The sequence below is a fragment of the Protopterus annectens genome, chromosome 3.part1, assembly GCF_019279795.1.
Source record: "Protopterus annectens isolate FY-2018-M chromosome 3.part1, PAN1.0, whole genome shotgun sequence".
NCBI lineage: Eukaryota > Metazoa > Chordata > Ceratodontiformes > Protopteridae > Protopterus > Protopterus annectens.
In genome coordinates this window covers 819,251,341-819,272,529 of record NC_056732.1, presented here as the reverse complement: position 1 = coordinate 819,272,529, position 21,189 = coordinate 819,251,341, and the positions used below count along the sequence as shown (strand labels likewise).

General features: G+C 40.2%; 1 protein-coding gene across 1 annotated transcript in view; it reads left to right on the top strand.

Moving 5' to 3' along the window:
- The window catches only part of ZNF236 (zinc finger protein 236), a 1,651,223-nt gene that overhangs the window by 702,720 nt on the left and 927,314 nt on the right, over positions 1-21,189 (top strand). The window contains exon 13 of the mRNA XM_044067103.1: positions 23-283. Within this exon, the coding sequence (XP_043923038.1) occupies positions 23-283 (261 nt within the window). The remainder of the gene's footprint in view (positions 1-22; positions 284-21,189) is intronic.

Sequence of the window (21,189 nt, the reverse complement as noted above, 5' to 3'; positions counted from 1 at the left end):
TGCTGTTAATTCTTATCTCTAGGTCCCACACAGGAGAAAAACCCTACAAATGTTCTCATTGTGGGAGAGGTTTTGTGACTGCCGGTGTGTTAAAATCACACATAAGGACACATTCTGGACTGAAGGCTTATAAATGTGTGGTCTGTGATGGAGCATTCACCACCAGTGGCAGCTTGAGACGTCATATGGGAATCCACAATGAATTCCGGCCATATATGTGCCCGTACTGTCAGAAGACATTCAAAACCTCCTTAAACTGTAAAAAGCACATGAAGACACACAGGTAGGTTAATTTCAAACCATTCTTTGGAGCTTGGAGTAGGAATTTCAAAACATTCTTTGGAGCTTGGAGTAGGAACAGCCTGTATTCTAATATTTGTTCTGATTATTTTACGTCTTTCTGTTTGCTTACTTGAATAAATTGCCATTCTGAAAAGTACAACAGAATATTGTCTTTATGTTAACTACAAGAACAAGTAAAGAGAAAGAAAAATTAAAGGGTATAAGACTATAAGACTTTTTAGGCTGTCTGATCTTAACTGTGCATGTATTTTTCTCATTGTGTTATACTTTGTGTAGTACTTCACTGTGATGTATAATCATCAGTTTAAGTGTTAAAGCCGTTAGAGTAATTCCTAGTGAGAGCTACCATGGTGACTCTGCATACAGCTTTATTCTTTTATGTGTTTCTTCCCAGATAATAGATTCATAGGCTGTTAGTAGGCTAACGATCACTAGGGCCCTTACAAGCCTAGATGCACACCCTAAATCATTTAGGCCCTGAGTGCCATGGGTGTCTATACAGGGGGAGCATGTTAGTAGGGAGGTAATTAAGGATTTGTAAGGGGGTTATTAGGATAATTCTTTTCTTATTGACAGCCTCTGAATATAAGGAACATGGGGCCAAAACAAGGTAGATTTATGATTTCCCATCCAATTGTCAAAGTTTTGTTTGAATAGGGTACATTTGTGTACCTCCTACCTTTTCACAATCCAGGCAGAGTCTGTGCAAAAAGTAAATAACTAGGGTAACCAGAAGTCAGAAGCCAGGAATCAGGTTGCTGTAGCCTGCAGCAGAGGTAGTAAATTCAAGAGCACTAGAAAGTGGGAGTGTTAGAAGTTAAAAGTATTTGAAGTGTGAAGCTAAAGCTCAGTAATAAAAGATTAACGGAGCATAGAGGAATGGGCCTGATTATAAAAAAAAAAAAAACAAATTGTCTTCTCAGTTTGATATTGCAATGTGATAAACTCTGGCACATTGTATCTCATAAAATTTTTGATCCGGTTAGGTTCCTTTTGAGAAAGTCTAAAGGAATTACATTGACAGTGTAGCAATTTGACGAACAGAAGGCACACCTAAATGACATTGTCTAAGTTATGGTTAACTGAGCTCAGTGCTTCTAGACATTCTGTAATGAATTGGCAGCTTTATTTCCCAGTGTTCCTGTGTGCTACATATGCTGTGATCTGATGGCATCACTCCCTTGTCTATAATAACCTATTACTTGGCACATCCATAGTCTCAATCTTGTGGGTTGTATACCATAAAACATTTTGAAATTTGACCTAATTTTGTGGCTAGACAAATCACAACTTCTTCTCTTTCCCCCTCCTCCCCTAAAATGTGCTCCTTTTCACTCCTAAGTCACACTGACAAAGACCAGTTTCATATCACCTCATCCAACAATACTAAGATAGAAATTGTACCACTCTCTTAACTTCTTGGAGTAACAATAAATGGTGCTATGGACTATGCTATAAATAGCAGTCAAAAAGGCACACAAAAACTTGGCCTGTTGTATAGATCTAAACCTTTCCTCATAGATAAAGCCAAAGAAACAATTACAAAAACAGAACAATGCAGAACATCTAACATAGAAATTCTGTGTCTCTGGATAAAAGATTATTTGTTGCCTTTACTATCCCTGGCTCTTTAAATACTAAATAGAATTTTCAGAGTTCTTACAGGCAGTATAATGAGGTCTGTCTACAGTGGTATCCTCTCTGCCTGGAAGGTCACAGCATCTCCTTTAACTGATTGGAATTTATTTTCTCCTTACTTGTAAGTTCTCATACAGGATTTCCAGTAGCTATAGTTTGAATTTTAGAAGATGGCTTCCTATTTTCACAGTTAAACACTTGGGTGTGGGTAGGGGACCCAGACAAGCTACTGTCCAAACAAGGCATTATCATGTGACCTAGCCACAATCTTCAAGCACTGTATTTTTGCAACAGTGCGCACTGTTGTGGAAGAATGTTTTTACTTAATATTTTAAGCTGTAATGCATGCTCACAGTCCCAAATGCTTTTCTATACCATTTTGCTCATATTCTTTCACGTCATATTTTACAGAAAAGATGAGTACAGTGCAACTTTTTTACTTTTATCTGTTGAACAATTTATGCTCATTCTTCATTTAGTACAGCTCTATTACAGCTTGTTCACTTTTTCTGAATTTTCCTTTTATAGTCCTGCTGATAAGCATATCCCAGTATACGTACATTAGAACATATTTCTTAAGTTTCAAGTGGGTTCAGTTTTCAATTCTGTATGTTTCCCTTAAGAATTCACTAGGAAAGTTTTCTCCAAGTGTCTGACATCTATAGTAGCAACTCTCTGGTTTTGATACAATCAGTTTTATCCTTATTTGGACAGTTACCTTCCCTATGCTCATTTAGAGAATTACTTATAAGAAAACCTAGGATTCTTATCCGTTTTCAGAGATCATCAGTGCTTACATTCCATTACAGATGATCGAATGTGTTCCATTTACAGCAGAAAGTGTTTTGTGAAGCGCTGTTGAGTTTGTTGTATGGTTGACATTTTTAACACAAGAAAGAGAGTGTAAGAAGTAATAACATTGTTTCAGTTGGTCACAGTCCAGATTTGTTTGATGGACAGGCTTTATCTTAGTATTCTGGGTCAACTTTCAGTGAATGTAATGATGAATGTGTGCATGTCAGGAACCATATGAAAAGGTTTTGATCATTATCTGAAGAATTGTTGACATAATTTGGAGAGTCATTTGAACATGAAGAACCCATTGTTTCTTCTTTGGTCAGAGAGCTGAACTGGTTGATGTTAGCAACCAAGTGAAGCTGAGGCAGGTCCGTGGGACCTCTTCTCTTTCCAAGTTCTGATGATTGAAGCATTGAATACAAACAGAGTAAATTACTCAGAATCTTGCACAGTGCAGGGTCTCTGTTCCCTTTCTCAAATGAGAATATACATCAGTCTAAAAGACATGCAGTACACCTTGGAGTCAGGACATTCAAGCATTGTCTATAGCAAGGTATTTATCGGGTGGCTGTGGACATTATTACCAGTTTTGCAGGATATCAAACAAATTGAAGAAACTGACTTTTCCTTTCAGCATTTAATTGATAGCTGTTTGTCTTTAGAAGGAATGCAGTGCTGTAACAGACCAACTAAGTTGCCTACCACTTATACGACAAACAGGAGCTCAGTCCAGTAGCGTTCCAGTTTCTGTTTCAGTTAGGACTGTGAAGAGGGAATTTCTTTGTCTCCAGTACAGTTTCTTAGTTACTGGATGAGGACTTGCAATGTATTTTGAGTGGAAAGGTAGGGGAATATGCTATGGGCTAGATCCTAAAGGACTTGCTGTTGATGTAAGTGAAGTACCCCGCTATAAGGCTTGTCTATAAAACAGGTTTAACACCTGAGAGTGTCACTTACACCAAGAGCAAGTCTATTAGAACTAGGTCCTATATGCGTTTCCACCAGTTTTTCTCGTTCATGGAGAATTGTTAAAAGCAAAAATAAAATGTTTATTCTAACTTTTTTTATGGCTTCTTTTGACCAGGGTGACCATGGTCCTCCTTTGTTCTGGAGAGTTTAGCCCAGTGCATCTGACTTCCACTGAGGGAAAACCTTTTCTTCACCACCAGGATTGTGAGCATACCTCATCCTCCACAGTCTTCACTTTATAGCATGGAAAATTATGGTTTGATTTGGAATAATGCTTTGATTGGACTATCAGGTGATCCTTTAAGAAACCAGAAGAGCTAGCAGTAGAAAATACCATCTGTTGAAATGCAAACAATTTGCTTTCTGGAATCTGGAGAAAAACAGTCTCTGTCACTTTGTTTTTGCTTACTGTTATAATTTAATGTATTGTTAGATCCAGGCAAGATGAATACAGAGTTAAAAGATTTACTGCTACAGTGACTAATACATAGTTTAAGATTAATCTTCAACTACGTACACTGACATGGAGCTTGCTAGTACAAAGAAAATAACTAAGATAAGCAGTGAAAAGTATGATTTTTTTATAGAATGCAAACCAAAAGTAGAACTAATAATACAGTTAAGTAGCTTTTAGTAACAAATGAAAACAAGCAAAAAGTGACATTTTAGATTGAGGCAATCTTTAGAGATAAATTATCTAAGTATGATGTCTGTGTACCAGCTTAGGCATACAGAAGCATATCTTTTCTAACATTCACAAAATAACTTTAGGGAGTATGATTCTTATATCTCTGTCTTATAGAAACTTCTTATCTATGCATTTATATCACATTAACAATTCATTGTCCCACTATAAGTGTAATAAAGTCAGTCTGATGTATGTGACCTTTATAGTGGCAAAATACAGAATGAACCTGGTCCAGAGAGACTTCATCCTGTTGTAGCTTAATCTGGATATCAGTCAGTGAACCATAGTGGAACCTTCTGGAAGTGAGGCACAGCGGAAAACAACCTGTCCTTCAGTGGGGAAAACATGGTTGACTTCTATCTGTGGCTTTGGAAATTTTTGAATCGCATTCTGCTATGCCTGCTGATCTGTACCTCACTGCAAGTTCAAAAAAGACCAAATCTCATACTCATTCTCGTTCTCCCATGTTCACCAGAAAAGATACGGATTGAAGGACTTGGATGTCTAGCATTACTAAAAATCTCCCAGTCCTAGCCAAGGATGTTCTGATGATTCTAAAGATTTTTGAGACTAGTGGCCTCCCTTAAGAGTCTTTTAGCCCAGAGTGTCTATTGCCTCGGTCTCAGACTTTATCAGTGTTGATAGGAGACTTTCCACTTGAAAAATCTGTACTTCCAAATATAAGTAGTTTTCAGACTTGGTGGAGTGGCAGCCTTATCAACCCAGTTGGTCATTTTGTAGGTGATCTTAGATGATATCAGACACACATATGATGTGGGCCTCATTTATTCCACAATCAGTGTGCACTTGTCAGCTATTTCTGCATGTCATGACCCTGTGGATGGTGGGATTGTGGTTCAGCAGCAGTAATATAGCTAGGGTAGGCTAGAGGGGCAACTGCCCTATGTTCAAAGTGTTGGGGGTACATTCGGCCAATTCCAATCTCTTTATTGCATACTGGCTTTGGAAAGCAGAGTATAACTGGTAGCAACTGCTTGCTACATTTGTAGCAAGCAGTTTTCTATAGTTTAATCATAAAAAAATGCATATATATATATATATATATATATATATATATATATATGTATATATATATCTGTGTGTGTGTTTGTGTGTGTATGGGAGCACTACAGAATACTGAAAGCCCAAAATCCTGAAGACCAAAATCTCGAAAGTTCAAAATACTGAAAACTCAAAATACTGAAAACACACCAAAAATTACTATATTCCAGCACAAGTACATACAGAAACATATTACCCTTCAACTATACACAGGGGGCAAGCCCCTTGCACCCCCAAACCCCCTGCTACTTAAATATATCAACTCCGAGATTGCACTTCACTACACTGAGTGTAATCTCGGAGTTGATATATTTAAGTAGCTGTGGGGGTATGGGGGTGTAGACCCCCTGCTTATACTTGGAGAAGAGTAATATGGTTTGTCTTTTATTTGTTTCTGTATATACTTGTATTGGAATATAGTAAGTTTTGGTATCCTGTGTGTGTTCAGTATTTTGAGTTTTCAGTATTTTGAACTTTCAAGATTTTGGTGTCAGGATTTTGGTCTTTCAAGATTCTGTAGCTCTCCTATATGTACACACAGTGGATATAAAAAGTTTACACACCCCTGTTAAAATGCCAGGTTTTTGTGATATTAAAAAATAAGACCACAATAAATAATTTCAAAATGTTTCCCACCTTTAATGTGCCCTGTAACCTGTACAATTCAATTGAAAAACAAGCAAATCCAAAAAAATATAAAAACTAAAAAATGTACAATAAGCTGGTTGCATAAGTGTGCACACCCTTAAACTAATACCGTGTTCAAACACCTTTTGATTTAATTGTAGCATTTAGTCTTCTTGGGTAGAAGTCTGTCAGCATGGCACATGTTGACTTGGCAATATTTGCTTACTCTTCCTTACAAAAGTGCTCCAAATCTGTCATATTGCGAGGGCTTCTCTTGTGCACAGCCCTCTTTAGGTCACCCGACAAATTTTCTTCTGGTGAAGCCATTCTTTTGTTGATTTGGATGTATGCTTGGGGTCATTGTCATGTTGAAAGGTGAAATTCCTCTTCATCTTCAGCTTTCTAGCAGATGCCTGAAGGTTTTGGGCCAAAAGTGACTGGTATATGGAATTGTTCGTAATTCCCTCCACCTTGACTAAAGCTCCAGTTCCCGATGAAGAAAAGCAACCCCAAAGCATGATACTGCCACCACCATGCTTCATCTTGGGGATGGTGCTGTTTTGGTGATGTGAAGTGTTGTTATTGCGCCAAATGTACCTTTTGGAATTATGGCGAGAAAGTTCAACTTTGGTTTCATCAGACCATAACACATTTTCCCACATGCTTTTGGGAGACTTGATGTATTGTTTTGCAAATTTTAGCCAGGCCTAGATGTTTTTCTGTGTAAGAAAAGGCTTCTGTTTTGCAGCCATACCCCATAGCTCACACATATGCAGATTACAGGAGATTGTTGTCACATGTAGTACACAACCAGTACTTTCCAGAAATTCCTGCATCTCCTTCTGTGTTGTTGTATGTCTCTTGGCAGCCTCCCTGACCACTTTTCATCTTGTCTTTTCATCAATTTTGGAGGGATGTCCAGTTCTTTGCAAAGTCACTGTTGACATGTTTTCTCTACTTTTTGATGACTGTCTTCAGTATGTTCCATGATGTATCCAATGCTGTGGAATTTTTTTTTGTACCCTTCTCCTGACTAATACCTTTCAACAATGAGATCCCTTTGATGCTTTGTAAGCTGTCTGCAAACCATGGCTTTTGCTGTAGCAGGCAACTGAGGAAATGTCAAGAAAATCCTCCTAGGAAAGCTGAACTTTATTTGGGGTTAAATCGAGTCTCTTTAATTGATGGCAGGTATGTACCCAAGAAGACTGAATGCTATAATTAAATCAAAAGTTGCTTCAGCAAAGTATTAGTTTAAGGGTGTAGTTTAAGGGTGTGCACGCTTATGCAACCAGCTTATTGTAAGTTTTTTTAGTTTTTATATTTTTCCCCTAACAGATTTGTTTGTTTTTCTATTGAATTGTACAGGTTATAGGTCACATTAAAGGTGGGAAAAGTTTGGAAATGATTTGTTGTGGTCGCATTTTTTATATCACAAAAACCTGGCATTTTAACAGATGTATGTATGTAATATATATATATATATATATATATATATATATATATATATATATATATATATATATACGTGTGAGTAAATATAATTTGTTTTGTTGTGTCTTTTGGCTTTTCCCGGTTAGGGGTCGCCACAGCAGAACTCCGGTCCGCTAATGATTGGTAATTGATTTTTACGTGCCGAGTTACCAGCCCTGACGCACAACCTTCAACAAAGGTATGCCCATTCACGCATGTCTCCATGCAGAAGACGCTCTAGCTGAGAATCGAACTGGACAGCGTCTTACTGTTAGGTGACAACGCTACCGCAGCACCACCATATAATTTGTTTTGTTTAATGTAAAACCTGAGTGCTGTAAACCTGAGCACTATAGTGCTTCATGCATGGTTTAAGCTGCTTGCTTTGTTTGTAGAAAGCAGTTTGCTACAATTTAAAAGAAAAATCTATTTCTTTTTTTTTTTTTTTAATCTGATTGCAGACCTCCTTTTTTGCTCTACACTTGAAGAGCTGAGGGGCTGGGGCACTAATTCATCAGACCGGCAAAGGCCACTGGTTGAGCCAGCTACATCTGTGTTCAGCATTTCATAAATGAGTGTTGCTTCTCCATCAGTCTTTGCATCTCCATCTATCTTTGAAGAACTTCTTCCCTCTGATGGTCCAGAACTTCATTAATTGACAGTCTTCCCATTTGCTGTTTCCTGTTAACTTGGTGGCGTTGAAGTTCATTTCTTGAAAGACGTTATTCTTAGTGGCCATCAACTCTGAGATGTCCTTCATGGATGCATCTGCAGTCATAACAAGTGGGTTGTCCTGTCGTCAGGCAGCCCTGCAGTCGGCCGGATTCCAAAGTCCGGGTCCGCTTCGCTGATGTCGCACTCCACCGCGTCATCTCTGTTGGTCTTAAAGCATCAGCCGACGCCATTTTCCTCAGTCTTTCTTGCAAGCTGTTCGGTCGGATCCAGAGATTACTTCATACTACAAGACTTCTAAAGCTTAGACTCTTTCTTGCCTCAGCCGATGTCAGAAAAAGTTAACAATTGGTTAACCTGTGGGAAACAAATACCTCATAAAGATTTCCACTCTTACTGTCTGCCTTGTTTAGGGTAGCAGCCTGTTCGGCCTGTGCCTCCTTCAACCGGTTTTAACGCTGGTCGGAGTTTGCAGAACAGTTTTTCGGTACTGATTTTGCGTACATTATGCCGTGGATCCTCCGACTACCCAATCTTCAAACCATGGAAAAGCAAAAAAACTGATCAAAGTACAGCTGAACTTATTCTTACAACTGAGGCCCCTGCTACAACTCTTGAATCGACCTCAGAAATTTTACCCACTACGGTGGTTGACTTATCAGACACCATCCCCTTGGATGTCTCTACCCCAGCACGTGGTGCTGCTAGGCCTCCAGCAGCCATGTCCATTAAGGCCTTCGCCAGGGCTAAAGCTGCCAAGACTACTAAATCAGTGCCTGTTAAACCCACCACATCCAGGCCCTCTTCTAGTTCTCAAATGCTTTCTTTGGCAGAAGATTTAATTTCTTTAATTAGAGGATCTCAATCTCACCCAGACAGGGCCTCTCAGCCCCCAGAGAAGAGACCTAGGGCAGAGCCCCCTGAGCCAGTGTCTTCTGATGATTCTGCTGATGAATCAGACATTACTGACCAGCCAGAGGCTCCCTTCTCCAATTTTGAAGATTCTGATGCTGAAGAATCCATTCCAGCTGCTTCCCCACCAGAGGAATTCTTCTTTGAAACCTTGCATGCCATGCGAGAACAGTTCCAATGGCAGCAACAGGATTTTTCAGACTCCAGAAAAGACTTAGGACCTTTCTGCACCTCCCACAGCACAGGCCCTTAGCTATACCTCCTGTTCTCTCTGTGGTGGATGATGCTTTCAATGATGTTTGCTCCGCTCTGATTCTTTACCCCAGCCCCTGCCAAAGCAGACAAGTTTTACGGGGTGCCAGATACTCATCACCACGTATAGAAGGCCCCACATGCAGAGACAGAAACTATATCCCAGGGTCCCAAGGCCAGCTAAAACCCTATTCCTTCTGAAAGGGAAGCAAGGTCATTAGACAGATGGGGTAAAAGGTCTACACTTCAGCTACTCTCTCAGCTAGAGCTTTATACTGTCAGTTTCACTTGATACAATACCAAGAGTTTATGCTTGATCAGTTAACTAAAAAAGTAACCACTGATGAATCTCTTGATAAGAAATATGTATTAGAGATGGTAAATAACATACAACAGGTTAGCAACCATTCCTTAAAATGTGGCTATGATGCACTGGAGGCTTCATTTAGATCAGCCATGACAGGCACAGTGATAAGAAGGCATGCAAGGCAAAAGGAACGGATCATGTTAAAGCTAAGTTGCTAGATGCTCCTATGGATAAGACAAGTTTGTTTGGTACACCTGCCCAGCAGGTTATGAAGAAAATGGAAGAAAAGGCAAAATCTGTTCAAACTGTTAAAGATTTCTTGCAGGTTCAACCCCAAGGTTTAGCAGGAACTGGCCTGCCAAAATTGGTCCTTTCCTGACTCCACAGAATTTCAAAGGGGCAGGAATAGGCGTTCCAAAGGCAGAAACCAGTCCAGAGGAGGTGCCTACAGAGGGCGACAGTGGCAAGGTAACAACAGAGGCACAGGCAGCCACTGCCACTACATCAGCACAACCACAGTGACTTAATCCTAACTCCGCCTACAGGGGAAAATAGCAGCTCCTCTAGGCGGAAAGTTAACCTTATTTTCAAAGAACTGGCACTACATAACAAAAGACAAGTGGATTTTACAAACCATAGATCAAGGTTACCGGTTCCACTTCCACACTTTACCAGTCAAAAGAGGAATGCCAAATCTACCTCCAAATCAAAAAACAGAGGCTCTCCAGATAATGGAGTTAGCAAACATGAGAGCTGTGGAAAGAGTGCCAACAACAGAACAAGGAAAGGGTTCTATTCCAGACTATTCCTAGTTCCAAGAAAGGAAAAAGTTGGAGACCAATTCTCGACCTGTCCACCTTAAATACATACATCATTGTCCCAAAATTCAAAATGCTGACCCTACAGCAACTTCTTCCCATGCTGGGCAAGGAGTCTTGGCTGGTAACTCTAGATCTCAAGGAGGCATACCTGCAATCTGCAGAAGATACCTCAGATTTCTTGCAGGATCAGAGCACTATCAATTCTCAGCATTGCCCTTTGAAAAATCTACTGCCCAGAGTATTCACAAAATGCCTGGCATCAGTAATTCATTGCAGACTACAGAATTCAGATTTACCCATACCTGGACGACTGCCTACTACAAGGGACAACAAAAGCAAGCTGACAACAGATTTACAAAGGGTCATTTACTTGCTTCAAGGACTGGGATACACAGTCAATTTACAAAAGTCAAGGCTGATACCATCCCAAACAAGGACATTCTTGGGGAATTGGACACAGTACAACAAATGGCATTCCTGACTACAGAAAAACAAAAGAACTTCCTCTTTACTTCTTGGCACTAACAAAACTGAACAAGTTAACAGCAAGAAAATTTCTGCAGGCCTTGGGCTTCATGGCATCATGCATAATCTTGGTCCCATTTGCCAGACTACATATGAGGAAACTACAGTGGTACCTAAAGAATTTATGGTCCCAACACAGACACAGTCTAGAAACAGAAATCCCACTAATTCCATGCTTAAAACAGGAGTTCCTATGGTGGGCTCAGGCATGCCAGTCAAACCCAGGCCTACCCTTTGCAGATGTCAACCAAGCCAGACCATCACAACAGGCGCTTCAGACCTAGGATGGGGGCCCACATGCTGGACAAATGCGTGCAAGGATTGTGGACACAGGATCAACTTCACCTGTACATCAATCTAAAAGAAATGCTGGCAGTAAAACTGGCAATCCAAAAGTTCAAACCATTCCTCAAAGAGGGCCAGTTGATGATAAGGACAGACAACACCACAGTCATGTGGTACATCAACAAACAGGGAGGCACTCATTCATACCCCCTATGCAGAATGACCTTGGAGCTGTGGACCCTGGCACTCAGCTACAACATTCAGTTACAGGCAATGTTTGTTCGGGAAAGACAATACTCTAGCAGACATATTAAGCAGAACCACGATGCCCACGAATGGAAGCTGCACCGACATCTTCAAGACCATCTCAAAGAAATGGGGAATGCCACAGATAGACCTATTCGCATCACCACTCAATCACCAGCTCAAAAATTCTGCACAAGGACATTCCACCCACTAGCATGGAAAGTGGACTCACTCTCCTTCAACTGGAAAGGCCTAACAGCATATGCATTCCCACCTCTTCCTTTGATACACAAGGTACTACTAAAAATCAAGGAAGAACGTCCAAGGATAATCCTGATAGCCCCAAACTGGCCAAGACAACACTGGTACCCACTACTGAAGAGCATGTCTCGAACAATATGTGGCCAATACCCTGATGCCTTTGATGTTAACTCAGAACAACTACAGCATCATGCATCCAAACCTAAAACGCTGCAACTGACTGCATGGAACATCACATAGCAGCAGCTAATCCAGAACTTTCCCAAAGAGTTAAAGACATTATTCTTGAAGCACGCAGACCTTCAACAAGAAGGAACTATGCTGGAAAATGGAAAAGGTTTGTCATTTGGAGTACCGAAGAGGAAAAGATGTGTCAAACATAGATATGCCTAACATTCTGGAGTATCTGGCCGAACTTCTTCATTCAGGCCTGTCCTACTCCTCCATCAAGATACATGCATCAGCTATTTCAGCAGAATCCAGCTTTGATCCACCGGTTTTTAGCCTTTGCTCAGGCAGTTCCTCAGAGGAATCAAGAATGTAAAACCTCCAAGGAAACCACCATTACCAGCCTGGGATTTAAACTTTGTGCTAGAAAAGTTGACACTATCTCCCTTTGAACCAGCAGCAACAGCAGACCTACAACACCTGTCATGGAAAACTGCTTTTCTACTGGCAATTACTTCAGCAAGGAGGGTTTCAGAACTACAGGCCTTAATGGCAGTGCAACCCTTCCTAATCTTCCACCAAGATAGAGTGTCCATGAGAACTAATCCTACATTTATGCCCAAGGTGGTATCCAGAGTATCTTTAAACCAGGCAATCCACCTACCTACCTTCTTTCCCAACCCACAAAACAGAGGGGAAAGAATACTGCATACCTTGGATGTACATAGACAGCTACGCTACTACTTGGACAGAACAAAAAATAGCAGAAAGACTGACCAACATTTTGTAGCCTATGCAACAGGAAGGGAAGGAAAAGCCATTTCCAAACAGACAATCTCCAAATGGATAGGAAATTGCATACGATACTGTTACTCCTTCCATGGAAAACCAATTCCACAGAACATAAGACCTCATTCTACAAGGGCAACAGCCACTACCACAGCCTTCTGGCAACCAAAGACATTATTGAGGCGGCTACTTGGACCTCCGTGCATACATTTGCCAAGCATTACAATTTACCTCTATATTCCAGATCCCGAGCAGGGTTTGCCACTGCTGTACTGCAAGGGATCCTAAACACACCATAATCTACTCTAATCCTCCTCCCCTGGTTGGCTATGGTATTCTACCCACTTGTTATGACTGCAGATGCATCCATGAAGGACATAGTACAGTTTTGTACCTACCATAAATGTAGATGTCCGAACTGGATAGCATCTGCAGTCACCTCCTTCCCTCTGTGGTACTCCTAGGATGTTTACCCTCCTAATAGCTAGCTGTTGGGGAGTCTTTATGGTGTATTTGTTTGTATATATGTACATATATGCTTATTGTTGTGTTTACCTCTATCTATTTGGAAACATTGGCATCTATCCAAATTTTAGCCTGCAAGAGGGCTACTGGCATCTGGGGCAAGAAACACTGAGGAAAATGCTGATGCTTTTATACCGAAGACCAACAGAGATGACGTCGGGTGGAGTGCGACATCAGCGGACCCGGACTTTGGAATCCGGCCGACTGCAGGGCTGCCTGACGACAGGACAACCCACTTGTTATGACTGCAGATGCTATCCAGTTCGGACATCTACATTTATGGTAGGTACAAAACTGTACTTTCTGTGTCTTAAAACTTCAGACACTCACCTGTTGAAAGTCATTCATAAATCACTGCTACAGTAGCTAAGCTATATGGGTTATATCTTGCTTAGGATGTAACAGCCTGGCAGTCTTCCAAAACCTTGGACTCCCTACACTGCCACCCAGACTGCTGGTTGAATGAGCTCCAAGTGGAGAAAACCAGCAGCCTGTGTGCCAAACATTTCAGTACTTTCTTGCCCACCTTAGAGAGTGCTGCCTTGTGGGCTTTAGAGGATTAATGGTCAGCTAATGGTCTTCCATTGCTGGGCAGGTAAGTTCCCTTTGGAGAAACCTTCCACTATATGTTGTTTTCTGTGAAAAATGTGCTAAATTTCTGTGAGAAAATATTGTTATAGGAAATGTGTGTTTTAAGGGACTCTCAAGACTGGCTGGTCTGACAGTCTGTTTACCTTCTATTTTTAACTTTCACTGCTCATGCTTACATTAAGCACGTTTTGTGAAAAGACACGTGTGCTTATTTTGTGGGACTTGCAATGTTTTATTGGGGGCAGGTGTGTTTCATGAGTGTCATTGTGTATTTTGCTTGTGACCATTACTTTTGACAACTTACCTGCCTCCTAACTTTACCTAACCGCTAACAGGGAATCAGGCTTCTTTCAGATCCAAGGAAAAGAAAATTTAAGGGATCCCATGCCAACACTGCAGACTCAATTTGTGTCTCATCTGCTGATGGGTGACTTTGCTGCGGTCATTACTGGTACCTCAGAGCATTCATTTTGTTCTCTGGATCCCTCTGGTGTAGTCATGTTAGCTGCCCTCGATCAGGGTCAGCCACATGCCGTGTATCTATTCAGGTGCTCTTCGTGGGCATGGAAAAGTCACTCTTCTCAGTCTCTGAGGAAGGAGTGGGGGGTGTATCTACATAGCTAGACTAATAGATTTGTACCCCAAGGTGAAGCTCCATGCAGAAGTTTGTCTCCTGCTAGGGATATTCCAAGAAATGAGACAAAAGTTTAAATATTTGTCTTCCTCAGATTTTTTTTTTCTGTAAACATGGAAGAGTGTGTTGGCTTGACTCAAAGTTCATAGCAAGCATTAAATCTTCTGAAGGGTGACTGGAATTTTTGTGGAAAAATAAATCAGTTCCCCCAGTTTCTGGTGATTCCCTGTCTGATGATCAAGAAAGGTATTTGGAAAGATCATCTTTTATTTTTCTACCCAAATACCTGTTTTTGACTCTGTTGAAAGTGCTTTCTCTGAGTCTCCTGACAAGGAACCTCCATTCCATTTATTTCCCTGTTTTCACTGCCAGAGCAGAAACTAGGAGAGACAGAGACAGAGAGAGTCACACCTTCAGCTCATTTGTTACATGGACTGGGTGTACTGTTTCAGGAAGATGGATCTTCTGCTCATCTGGTTTATGAGCTGCCTGCTGGCGCTTACTTCGCTTAAAGCCCATTCCACTAGAGAAGTGGCTACTTCTACTGCTTGCTTTAAGAATGTCTCCATTACAGACATTTGTGTAGTGCACACCTTTACCAAGCATTTTTGTCAGATGTGACTGTAGGAGCCAAACCCCCTTTAGCATAGCTGTTTTTTATGATATATAGCCTTCTGAATGTTTGTCCTTGGACTCTATTGCAGCTCTTTCCACACTAGTGGTTGCTAGTTGTGATTGAAGCAAGCCAGGAACTCATCAATGACAATTGTTAATGTTAGCTATAACACATAATGTATACGTCTGTCAGTTGATCTATGCTTAATGATAAAAACAATGAATATTTTTTTACTCTGTCAGTTAATCTGTATCAGGACCCTTCTTTTTTTGTCAAAACTACCAAGTTTTCTCCATCTCCTTGTGTGTGGTGGCCCAACTGTGCAGTCCCAGCTGTTGGAATGCCAAAAATGTTGGCTAAGTGTGTACGTGTTTATTACTTTTTAACAGTGTAGGTGTCAGTTCATCTTTGTGTCTTGGTTTGTAGGAAGATGTTATGTGGTAGTTAAGAGTGAATTGTTAGGCTCTGAGAATAACCATACTTATTTACCCAGCATGTGGCATCATGACACGCACTAGAAAGAGCATTCGTGTAAGTGTGGGATATTCCAGAAGATTATGGTGGAACATTTGATGGAATGGATGAAACCAACCAAGGTTGGTCCTCTCACACATCAACTAATATGACAAATGGAGGATACCAGGACAGTGAGTGACGAACAAGCAAAAAACATGTACACATATGTAATTATATAGCAGTTAGTAATTGAAATTTGGTATTGGTGGCCAGTTAGGGTATTTCCTTTAACTTTTATTTAATTCACTTGCTTGTGGTGGGTGGCTTGATATGATGGCCCAGAGGTTGAAGTTTCTGCATTACAGATTGTGGGCTTCTGTGTTAGAAGCTGGCATGTTTATAGGTAAATACTAGGCAGTCAGCGTAAAGACAACTACAAGCCTAGCCAATATCCCATGTGTTAAAAAGTTCCCTTCAGCCTTATGTGGGGCAATACAAGATAGACCAAGGGAGAATTTGAGGCTGACCATCTTATTATCTAGGCTTACCTTGAAAGTGGAAAGGATACTAGTTTTCTGTGTAGTGGAGTTTATTCCAGAGGTGAGGGATAAGATGAGATCTAACTCTGTAATGCCAGTGTGCCTTATTTATCTGTTGATGTGGGTGTAGTTCCTTTAACTGGCCATTTGAGAAATCATTTGTTTTGGGAAGGAGTAAGAGATAAAGCATGGTTGGAGCTTTCATTGCTTGAAATCCTAGACACAGATCAACATGGAGGACTCTATAAGAGATAGAATGCAGAGAGAGAGGGCTGCCAGTCTGTCCAGATTATTGAGGGTCTTAAGGAGATTTATCTTTTCTAGTTAGTAATCTCTCAGGTATATCAAATTGGGTGATAAGTTTAGACAAATATATATGCCAAAAGGGGAATTATATTCAAAAATGTGTTTAATGAAATATGTCTAAGGGGATTAAATCATCTTTGGCTATAGATACATGTGGAAATTAGATGAGCCAGATAGAAAGCTTTCCAAAGTAGGGTGGAAGCATGATTCATAGATTGTTACTAGACGTCAGCAAATGCCAAAGATAGAGAATTATTGACCAGAGTGTCTAGATCTCTTACAATAGTGTCCAGTTGGAGGGGTTTGTCATCTGTATGTATGATGTACAAATGCTTTGTTTAGCAAAATGAACTGTATTTTTTTTTCACATTTAATTTGAAATCATTGTTCTTGCACCAGTTGTTATCTTAGTCTAACCCATTCTGGAGCAATTGTGCATCAGTGGAAGATCGAATAACAGCAGTAATTTTTACAGTAATCTGTAAAATTAGATAACCATATGCCAGAAGTGTTGGTCTGAAGATCTGATAACTAGACAAGTAGATGCGATATAGGAGAGCCAGTGGTAATGTTTTTGATGTCAGAAGTGATTCCTGTGACAGTAGTCTCATTGGTTGTGTCAGGCAACCAGTTAGCTCTTCGCTGCATGACATATGAACATTTTTCAGATTTACAAGTCGATCAGTAGTGCCTACATGGGGAATAGTATCGAAGGCCATGGCCAGGTCTATATGTTCTGTATCTACTGTGAAACCGCTGTCTACTGTTTGACTTTTTTTAAAGAAATTAACAAAGTGAAAAAGAAAGGACTTGCCTTTGACAAGTTCAAAGGGATGAAGGTGAGATAAGTTCAATAATTTTACACACAAGTATGAGTCTGTAGTTACCATAACCAATGGTTAGGTAACCCTTATGTAACAGTATTACAATAACAATCTTCCTGGCTTTGGGAATGCATATATTCTAAAGGCTTACATTACAGAGGCAAAGTATAGGTTCAGATAGGCTATATTTGGTACTAATAATCAGGCAACCTTTAGAAAGATTGTTGTCAAGCAACTGCTTTTTCATTATAACTCCAGAGTACAAAAGCTTATAGCACAACAACTCATGCGACAAAAAGTAGAAGGGGTTGCTGCCAAACTTAGGGAGCCTATAACAAGGAAAATAACCAGAGATCTGGTAGAGGTATTATAATTATTTCTGCAATTTTATGAACATCTTTATAAAGCCAAGAAATGCAGAAATCAAGAAAAAGCACAAATGGAAATATTTATGGAAGAACTGAATATGCCAAGGTTAGAGGTAGATAATGCTGAATTATTAACAGAATAGCAGGAGATGAGATAAAAATGGCGATGTATAACCAGTCTACAGGAAAGTTTCCAGGAATAGATGGTATTCCTATGGAACTTTGGAAGCTAGAAGGGAAGAAAGTGATAAAGATCTGGAAGGTTTTGTGTAACAGTATTTTAAAAGGAGGAGAAACACCAACATCCTGGAAGAAAGCTGTGGTGGCTATAATACCTAAAGATGGTAAAGACCCATCGGATCCAGCTTCATAAAGGCCCATTTCAATTCTAAGCCATGATTATAAAGTGTTTGTATATAATGGGTAAAGGAATGCCAAAGGTGTTGCCAAAATTGATAGATATGGATCAGTGTGGTTTTGTGGAGGGAAAGCAGACATTTGATGACATTAATACAACAGTGATGATCCGGAGGGAATCAAACTGTAAGAAAATGCCACTGTTGTTTGTGGGTCTCAAAGCAGAAAAAGCATTTGACAGAGTAAGGTGGGATTTTATAAGTAGGACAATGGAAGCATTTGCATTCTGTGACACACTAATAAGGTTAATTAGGAGGATATACAAAGGACTAGAGGTAAAAATGGAAGTTGGGAGGAGGTCCTGTCTGATAAGTTCTATTTGAAAAGAGAAACTAGGCAGGGGTATCCTCTTTCCCTTTGTTATTTGTGTTTTATTTAAAAAACATTGGCAAAGAAAATAAGGGGCTCAGAAATTCAAGGATGTAATTACCTAATAAAGCCAGAAAAGGACATTTCACTGTTGTGGAACACTCTGAGACAGTTTCAAGTCTTCTTGGTATACAAAATTAATGAAGATAAAACAAAGGCAATACCTGAAAATTATCTACCCACACACAAACTGGTTCAGCATACCCATACTTATGGGGACAAGATAAAATGAAGTACTTTGGAGTATGGGTTAAAAAGGATTCTATTATGGTAGCTAAGGATATGTGGGAAGAGACTAAACAAAACTTAATGCAAAAACTGAGAAAGTGGAAGCTCTGTTTTATGGATATGGATAGCAGGATACAAGCAGTGAAAATGTTTAGTTTTATACAGAGGCCAGGCATATTTTTATCAACTAGAGTTGAAGCTGCGGACACCAATTAATAAAGATTTGAAGGAATTCATCTGGGAGAGGAAGAGGGCAAGTGTCAAGTGGAATAAGTTGATCCTTCCAGTAGAACAAGGTGGTCTGCAATTACCTGATTTGAAGGTATATTTCATAGCTACACAGTTAAGATTCCTATACAACAGCACAAGCAGAACGCTATAATTTGAAGTGAAAAGGAATGATAATGAAATGGAGGGGAGCTCAAGAACTAAAGAGGGACTGGGATTTGGGATGCTGGCCCATAAAAAAAACAATAGCCATACAGAATGTTTTATTCATAAAGTAGCAGAAAGTATTCTCGGAACTAAGCCAGCACAGAAATGGAGGAAGGACATTCTGCCGATTAGGTATGACTGCAGTTAGGAGTACAGAGAATAGGCAAGAGGGAGCTGGAATTTAATGGAGAAAATTGGCAAAGGAACCAAGCTAATGGGAGCAAATAATTAGAGGGAAAGTAATAGAATGGGAAGAGGCCAAGAATATATTTAGACTGTAGGCTAGAGACAGCCTTCCCTATCACAGATTAATATCAGAGTATAGGCAAAGAGAAGTGAATAGGGCATCCTAAGTGAAAGACCAGCACTGGTAGAGTTTTAGTTGAATGTAGAACAGATGCTGTTGATAAAAAACAAGTAATTAGGAGGGCTTATAAACTATTGCATAGTAACTGTAGTAATCAATAGGAGGAGGTTAGAAAGGATTGAAAAGAGTGTCTGGATTTACAAGAAACAGTGGGAGAGGATACATGTGTGGCTCCCAAATATGCAACAAGTCTAGAAGATTTAGGACTTCTGCTAGGAAGTGTTCACATGGGTATTTTTATACCTCAAGCTGACTCCAAAAAGTTTTTCTTCAGGTAGACTGCAAATGTTGGAGGTGTGATGGGGAAGAAAGGAGTAATTGAGGACATATTTTTTGGGAGTGTAATGAGTTACAGACTTAAAAAATTCCCTGCAGACTACTCTGTCAGAAGTACTGGGTGAGCAAATTAGGTAACTAAAGAAATAACTTTTTTGAGCTGTGATACAGCATCTGAATTGCCTAGACATAGTAAGGCCTTGCTGAGTTTAATTCTGGTGGCCACCAAAAAGCATTTACAAGAAAATATAAATCAAAGTCTAAACCAATGGTATTAGAAGTAATGAATATAATAAAAGAGATAAAAGAACTGTAAGTGGGAACTTTAGAAAAGGGTAGGAACAAATTAAATAGAAAAAAAATGTGAATTGTGGGTGGGAACAATAGATGCAGAATAATGTTTTGTAGGAGGAATGAGGTTCATGGGAATCCAGGAATTGAATGAGGTGTAGGTTCATAGGTTCATACTAGGCTATCTGCCCTAGGGCATTTATAAGCCTAGCCAGAATGTGTTTGGCTTTCGCCACCCATTTTAAATTTATTTTGCTATGCCCTTTTTTGAGGTTAGTATACTGTGCCTCTGTCTAACAGTGACACAGAAGTGATACCCGGGGTAAACCTACGATCTCCCATCCACTCATCAAGATTCCTCTTGAAGAGAGTCAATGAGGGACTCTGCCTAACCTATACTGGGATTTTATTCCAGAGTGAAGGGAGCCTCTGGGTTATGAATCTGTCCCTCCAGCATGTCCTGTTTATTTCAGTGCTGAGGTGCAAGTCTCTCCAGCGCGTAGCTCGATGGGATTTGGATTTTCTGAGGTGCAGCATGTCCATTAATTCCGGGTTGGACATGGCTTTATACGTCAGGCACAGATTGCCTCTGAACAGGCGGTATGCCACTGAGTAGAGCTGGAGTTTCTTTAACCGGGCAGCATATGGCATCTGTTTGAGCCCTTTGATCCTCTTGGTGAGGTATTTTGGGGTCTTTCCAGTTGCTGCAGGTGTCTGGTAAGGTACATCCCAAAAGGGGCATTGTACTCAATTATGGGCCTGATGAGGGATGAGTAAAGAGGCACGATGACCTCCCCTGATCTAGATGTGAATCCCTTCATGATTAGGTGGGCTATATAAAATGTTTTTCTAACCACTTTGGCCACGTGGTTGTCAAATGAGAGATTGCTATCAACTTGGGTCCCCAGGTCCCTAATTACTTCTTCTGTACTTAATGGATTACCACCTATGTGGTAATTTGTGGGCACTTTGTTTTTGCCAAAGGGGATGACTATACACTTTTTGGCATTTAGCTTGAGGCCATGGCTCTGGCACCAGTTGTCTGTTTCTTTGAGGCATTTTGGAGGATGCTTGTGTCGGCTGGAGAGTCAATTATGGCGCCCAGTTTGCAGTCATCTGTGAACTTGGTCAGCCACAGTCCTTCCGTGTTG